This window comes from Echinops telfairi, unplaced genomic scaffold (assembly GCF_000313985.2).
Source record: "Echinops telfairi isolate 266 unplaced genomic scaffold, ASM31398v2 ScPeMD7_655;HRSCAF=1070, whole genome shotgun sequence".
NCBI classification, from domain to species: Eukaryota; Metazoa; Chordata; class Mammalia; order Afrosoricida; family Tenrecidae; genus Echinops; species Echinops telfairi.
Genome location: NW_022104553.1, coordinates 21,225,328 through 21,232,436, shown reverse-complemented (window position 1 = coordinate 21,232,436; position 7,109 = coordinate 21,225,328). Strand labels below are relative to the sequence as shown.

Here is a 7,109-nt window from a genome sequence, read left to right as displayed (position 1 = left end):
TATCTTTGCAATCGGCTCCCCCTTTCTCTTCCTCTCCCTCTCTTCCCCCCAGAAAGAAAGTATAATTTTAATAAACCCCTAAAGTTAAATCTAAAAAAAAAAAAAAAGAAAAAGAAAAATCCTTCCAAAGGGAACACATATGATAATATGTTAAATTGTAACTTAATGCCATCGGCTGTCTAGTGCAGTCGATCTGAGGGTAAGACTGTCCGAGGGAATTCCGTAGAGGCTTAATCTGCTGGGGAACTTTGCAAATGATTTTTGGGCTGTCACTGCCATCCGCAGCCGTCTGCAAACTGAGTGTTCTGCATTTAAGCTCTAATAGCGTTCCCCCCTCTGATCTTGGATGTTATTATCTGTCGTTTACTGTTGACACAGCATGAGTGAGATGGCGAAAGGGAAGCAGGAAGAGGCAGAGAGAGGGAGCAGGTGGCACAAGAGCTAAGGGGACAATGGGGCTGTCCCCCAAGCTAGAGTAGCAGGTCTGGGGTGGGGGAACTGCTGGGGTCTCTGGAGGAGCTGCCCAGCGGGTCGGGTGAGGAGCCCCGGTGAGTAGCCTCCCCTCCCTGCTGCAGATCGCCTGAGGAAGGAGGAGAAAGGCCGCCAGGAGCTAGAGAAGCTGAAGCGGAGGCTGGACGGTGAGAGCTCCGAGCTGCAGGAGCAGATGGTGGAGCACCAGCAGCGGGCTGAGGAGCTGCGGGCCCAGCTGGGCCGCAAGGAGGAGGAGCTGCAGGCAGCCCTGGTCAGGTCAGCGGGGAGCGGGCCGGCGGGGCGAGCAGGATGGGCACAGATGCCATGGGGTGAGCAGTGTGGTGTGTGGGCTGCTGGTGTTGGGAGTGCCCCAGTCGCAGCCTCCTAGCCAATCCGCTCCCCAGTCTGACTCTGGACAAGCCATGTCCCTTCTGGGCCTCAGTGTCCCCTTCTCTAAAAGCCACTCACAGGCATTCTGAGCCTAGGCAGCTGAAGGAAGAGTGCACAAGTGCCTGCATCCTTGCCCAGAGTCCATTCTGACTCAGCACATTGGGGGGGCGAGGAAGGGTCTGAACGTCCTCTCTCCCCGCTCAGTCACCCCATTCTGATAGAGTCGGTTCCGACTCACAGCCCCACCACCCCTGACCCCTCACCTCCAGACAAGACAGGGTGGACCTGTCCACTGAGTTTCCAAGGCTGCCATCTTTACAGAAGCACCTGCCTCATCTTCCTTCTGCACAGCCGCGGGTGGCTTCAAACTCTAAACCTTTCTTTTCTCAGTCCAGCACTGTAACCCAGCCCTTTGACACCAGGGCTCCTGGAACAGCCTAATTACCCCCCCCCAAACAAAAACCCCAAAACACCCCACTCCTATCAGCTTGATCCCAACTCACAGTGACCCTTCTGTGGGATTCCTGAAGCTATAAAGTCATGGGAGCCGATGGCTGGCTGTCAAGAGCCCTTAAGGGAGAGCTGCCCCTGTGGGTTCCGGGGCTCTCCTTGACTGGAGCAGAAAGCCTCATCTTTCTCCCATGGAGCAGTCAGTAGATTCAAACCGCTGACCTTGAGGCTAGCGGCCAGCGCTCTAACCCGCCTGCCATCCATCCTCTGGGCAGCTACTCGGCTCCTTTCTGTCTCTATGGACTTGCCGCTTCTGTTCCAGGTGTTAAGTGGGATCAGAGCCCCCTGGCCATCGGGCTTTGTTGCTGTCCTTTCAGCAGCTCTGCCTGTTGAGGGGGTCGTTTCCTCTTCGCTGACCAGGAACCCCACACTGAGAGGGGTTCAGTCCCTCACCAGAGTCACACCTACGGCTTCCTGGGGCAATTGAACACTCCCCCCTCCCCTGATCAGCCTGCCTCTGGATGGGATCGGACTGTTCTTCACAGCAACCCTGCAGGGAGGGACTGGAGGCTGGGTCTGTCTCAGCGGGGTCTCCAACAGGGAGTCCTTGGGCCCACCCTGCCACCACTGGGCCCTATGCCTTGGGCAAGTGATGTCCCTCTGTCCCTTGATGTCCCCCTTCAGTGTGTGGTATTTGGCAGGCGGCTTAGATGAGGGACAAGCGGCAGGGGCCATATCGGCTGCCTAAATGTTGGTGCGCCCCCATTTTACAGCTGGGAGCACTGAAGCCCAGAGCAGTGGTGGCACACAGAGTCCGGATTTGAACCCCGGACTGGCCGCCACCTCGGGAGGTCCCCCGCCACCCTGCTTGCGCCCCCTATGCCACTTCCTGCCCCTGTCGGCCCCTAGGGCCGAGGAAGAAGGCGGAGCGCGCGCCCAGCTGCTCAAATCTCTGCGGGAGGCCCAGGCGGGGATGGCAGAGGCCCAGGAGGACCTGGAGGCGGAGCGGGTGGCCCGGGCCAAGGCCGAGAAGCAGCGCCGGGACCTGGGCGAGGAGCTGGAGGCGCTGCGGGGCGAGCTGGAGGACACGCTGGACTCCACCAACGTGCAGCTGGAGCTACGGTGAGGCCTGGAGCCCGCGGGCGGAGCGGGAGGGGGCGGAGCCAGGCGGGAGAAGGGCGGGGCGTGGGCGGGGCCAGGGGGGAAGAGCCGTGGGGCTGGCCCAGATGAGTGTGTGTGTGTGTGTGTGTGTGTGTGTGCGTGCATGTGCGTGTGTGTAAGGTGGGGCTGTAGAGTCCCAAGTGAGCAGGGCATGGGGCGGGAGGTGAGGGGCGTGGCTGGAAGGGTGGGGCGGGTGATGCCTGGGACCAGAGGGGAGATGAGTGGGGGTGGAGCTTGTGGGTGGGGCCACCCGGTGTGGGTGGGGCCGGAGACGAAAGGGGCAGGGCATGGGGTGGGGTCGGAAGGTGAGCGAAGACCTGGATAGAGGAGCAATGAGGGGGGCCATAAGGAGTGGGAGGGCTGTGGGTGTGGCCAGCGGCATAGGGGTGGGGCCAGCTAGTACGCTATTTCTGTGTCTGTTGTCGGGAGCATGCCTAGTGGACCAGATGCCAGTTCACCTGTCGCTCCGTACACCTTCCGGGGCCATGGTTTCCACCACTCCTGCCCCCTGCATTCCCATCTCTTCTCTCCCACTAAAGGTGGCCATCAGCGCTCAGGGACAAGCTAATTTCAATTCCTAATTTACTTGTTTCGAGTTGTGGGTTTCCCCCTCGTCATTCCTTTGTTATTGTGATGGGAATGAGGGTAACCAGGCACTATTGGAGGGGATGTCGAGCATCATGGGGAACGGAATTCATGCGATTGCTGTGTAACACGTGAGATTTGCTGACCTGGCAGGTGTTCTGTGGAACTGACGTACCCACTTCCATGAGTGGGGCTGTGTTGGGGTGAGGGGGACCCCAACACTTGAATGGGTCCTCAGGAGCAGCTTTGCGATCGTGGAAAATATTCAAGGCAGAGAGACAGCGGGGCACAGAGGCATTTTCCAATGGGCATATGTAACGGGGCTTACAGGTCTTTCATAGGCACGCACGCCACACAGCTAACATATTACAAAGTCCATGGGTGAGATCATAAATGCATAACATAATAGACAAGCAATGAGGCCAGTCCTGGTCTTGACCTAGTGCTAGTTGACCCCTAACCCCCTGGAACGCTCCCCAGGGGTTTGCAACATTTTACGGTGGCTCACTTATAGAATCTGATGGCTCCTCTCTACAGACCACCTCCAGGCACAGAGGATAGCCAGATGCAGAAATGATTCATCCTTTATGGAAGCTCCTTTATGACAGCTCCTTTATTGGGATGGGGGGTGGTGGTTATTGGAGGGACTGTGTCCAGTCATGAGAATGTGGACTAAGACTTATTTCTGGTTCATGACCGTGAGGGTCTCCCCCCTACTGGTATCACCTTTCCAGACCTGCCCTTCGGAGCGCAGAGGATTTAGCTGCATGGCATTCTCATCCAGTCCCTCAGTTTACCACAGGGCCTCAAGCCCCTTACCCACCAGTCCCTACTGACTCTCAGCGACCCTCCAGCCAGAGCAGAAGCATCCCCAGGTGCCCCAGGCTGTCATCCTGACAGCATACGGCCTCAGCCCTCTCCTTCAGAGCAGCCCCTGGGTTCGAACAGCTCACTTTCTGGTGAGCCGTAGCACCCTACATCACCGGGGCTCCCCAGCTGGGCATCCAGCCTGGGCCAGTCGTCAGGGGACAGAGAGGGGTCTGAGTCAGGTTGCGATGACGCAGGGCTCCTAGTCGACAGGGCCAGGGTGGCCGCCTCGGGACAGACAAACCCAGCCGAGGACAGAGCTTGCTTCCGTGCCGTAAGAGGTCACTGAGGATGAAGAGCAACACCGCCCCCACCCCACAAACAAATGCACCGCCATCGAGTCGATTCCGACTCCAGTTGACCCGAGGACAGAGTGGACCTGCCCTTGTGAGTTGCTGAGACCGTCCATCTTTATGGGAGTAGAAAGCCTCCTCTTTCTCCCACGGATCCAACTTCGGGCTTAGCAGCTCACTGTGTAAGAAAGTACACCCCCAGGATCCTTGAGGATAGAGAGAAACCCCCCTGCCCTCGAGTCAATGAGACTCACAGCCACCCGACAGAACTCCTCCCCGGGGGGCTCTGAGACCAGCTATCAGAGCTGTCATTCTTGACGGGAATAGAAAGCCCGGGCTTTCTCCCTTGGAGGGTCTGGTTGTATCAAAATGCTGACCTTGCAGTTGGCAGCCCAAAGCCTCACCACTGGGCCACCAGGTCGCCAGCAGAGATGAAGAGGGCAGGGGCCCTAGGTCAAGTCTATGGGAGGGGCCTCTACTAAGACTTCCCCGAGATGGGTCATCGGAGCAGGGTTTTGACAGATGCATAGGAGTTCTCTTTCAGAGCCACCCTCTGTCTCCTGGAGGAGGGTGCTGCGGGGGCCGCAGCCTTGGAGCAAGTGGCAGAGAAGGCGCAGCCAGCCACCCGGAACCCACCCAGAGCCCAGGCCTCTGCCCTGAGACTCCCTTTCCCTTCCGCCCCCAACGCAAAGGTCCAAGCGGGAACAGGAGGTGACGGAGCTGAAGAAGGCTCTGGAGGAGGAGAGCAAGACACACGAGGCGGCCGTGCAGGAGCTGCGGCAGCGCCATGGCCAGGCAATCGGGGAGCTGTCCGAGCAGCTGGAGCAGGCCCGGCGGGTGAGCCGAGCGGAGCGGCCAGGAGGATGTGGGGGTTGGAGGGGAGAGAGAGAGAGAGAGAGAGTGTTGTTGTGTGTGTGTGTGTGTGTGTGTGTGTGTGAGAGAGAGAGAGAGAGAGAGAGAGAGAGAGAGAGAGAGAGAGAGAGAGAGAGAGGGGTGTGTGTGTATGTGTGTGTGTGTGTGTGTGTGTTTCCCTTCCCTTCCCTTCCTTCCGTCTCTTACAAAACAAGCGGCCGCTGAGGGCCTGCTGCATTCGGGAGTGGAAGGGAGGGGAGGGCGTGCAGTGGGGAGCTACCCTACCAGAGCCCCACACTGTGAGCACATCAGAGTACATTAGATACACCACAGACGCTCAGCTCTGGGGGAACCCGGAACAGGAAGATGGTCTCCCCGTGTGCTGAAGGGGGTGCGAGTCTAAAGAGTGGCCAGAGAGGAAGGTGGCAGCTGAGTGGAAGGAGGTGGGGTGGGGGTGGGGGCGTCAGGGAGAGAACAGCCCACGCAAAGGTCCGGAGGTAGGATGTCACCTGAATGCAGCAGGTGCGGCCTGCACAAAGGCCCTGGGGTAGGAGGTTGCGTGGCTGTTGCAGGAACTGTGAGGAGGCCAGATAGGGCTCTTGGCCTCGGGTGAGGTTGCCCCCTGACGCTGCATCCGGTGTATCCCAGAGAGAGGAGCAAGGCATTCCAAAAGCCTAAAAGATACCCACTTCCCCTCACTGCACCCTGGGGTCCCTGGCCTGGTGGCTCGGAGAGGGGACGCTTAGAAACAAGTGCTGGTCTCCTCCTGCCCTCCCCAACCAGGGCAAAGGCGCCTGGGACAAGACCCGGCTGGTCCTGGAGGCCGAGGTGGCGGAGCTGCGGGCGGAGCTGGGCAACCTGCAGGCGGCCCGGCAGGAAGGCGAACAGCGCAGGCGCCGCCTGGAGTCCCAGCTGCAGGAGGTGCAGGGCCGGGCTGGCGATGGGGAGCGTGCCCGGGCGGAGACTGCTGAGAAGCTGCAGCGTGCCCAGGTGAGTGGGGTCGTAGACTGGGGGCCGGGACCTTGCTGGCTACTGGACCGAGGCTCCCGTCCAGTCGGCTTCTTTGTGGGTGCACCCCTGGGAGCAGAATTGCTCCGTCCTCGGGTGGCTCCGAGGAGCCCTGGTGGTGCTGTGGGTCAGGCGCTGGGCTGCTAACTGCAGCACCCCTGGTTCAGACCCACCAGCTACTTCTCAGGAGCTCCCGTGGGGATCTACAGCCCCAGAGACCAGCAGGGACGATTGGGCGCCATCCTCTCGCCCCTGTACAAGCTGGAATCCAACCCTTAGGAGCCCTGCAGGGCCATAGGCTAGGCATGGGGTGGCTAATTGCAAGGCCATGGCAGTTCAAACCCATCAGCTGGTCCCAAGGGGAGAGCTGAGGCCGTCTGCCCCTGCACAGACGAACGCTCTCGGAATCCCCGCGTCCCGCTGCCCTGAGCTTGAATCAGCTCTGCAGCATGGGTTTGGTGGGTGGGTTTTGTGGCAGGCAGCGCTGAGGAGCCCTGGGGGAACAGGGATCAGGGACCCCACTGCTAACAGAAAGGTCAGCGGTTTGAACCCACCTAACGGGTCTGAGGGAGAAAAGACCTGGTGACGGCCTGCCCCATCAAGATCAGGATGGCAGCCTTGGGGACTCTGTGGGCAGACTTGTTCCATGATGTTGTGGGGGGTGAAAATCGGGGGGAGTGGCTGCCATGAGTCGAAGTGAGCAGCTGACAGTGTCCAGCCGACAGACAGCAGGGCAGGGGCAGGGGTGTGTGTGTAACTGCATGTGGCACCTGCGGGCTCAGGGGCAGCCTCCTCAGGTCCCCGTCCCAGCCAGGGCACCACCCGCACAATCACCCACCAGTACCCGGCGCTGCCAGACAGTTTTTAGTGGAGCCTCCAGATTAGGGGAGGCGAGGAAGAAATGCCTGGCTGTCAATTTAGACCCCTGCGTGAGGTAGGCCCTCTGCACCAGCATTGCACCAGTGTTTAAATCTGGTGAGCAGCAACCGTCTGTGGGGTGGGATGGCGCTGGATGGGAGGTGTGATGGAGCA

General features: G+C 59.7%; 1 protein-coding gene across 1 annotated transcript in view; it reads left to right on the top strand.

Annotated features, from left to right (window-relative positions):
• The window catches only part of MYH14 (myosin heavy chain 14), a 78,177-nt gene that overhangs the window by 53,617 nt on the left and 17,451 nt on the right, over positions 1 to 7,109 (top strand). The window contains exons 23-26 of the mRNA XM_045292625.1: positions 576 to 747; positions 2,221 to 2,433; positions 4,910 to 5,054; positions 5,853 to 6,059. Coding sequence (XP_045148560.1) covers positions 576 to 747; positions 2,221 to 2,433; positions 4,910 to 5,054; positions 5,853 to 6,059 — 737 coding nt within the window. The remainder of the gene's footprint in view (positions 1 to 575; positions 748 to 2,220; positions 2,434 to 4,909; positions 5,055 to 5,852; positions 6,060 to 7,109) is intronic.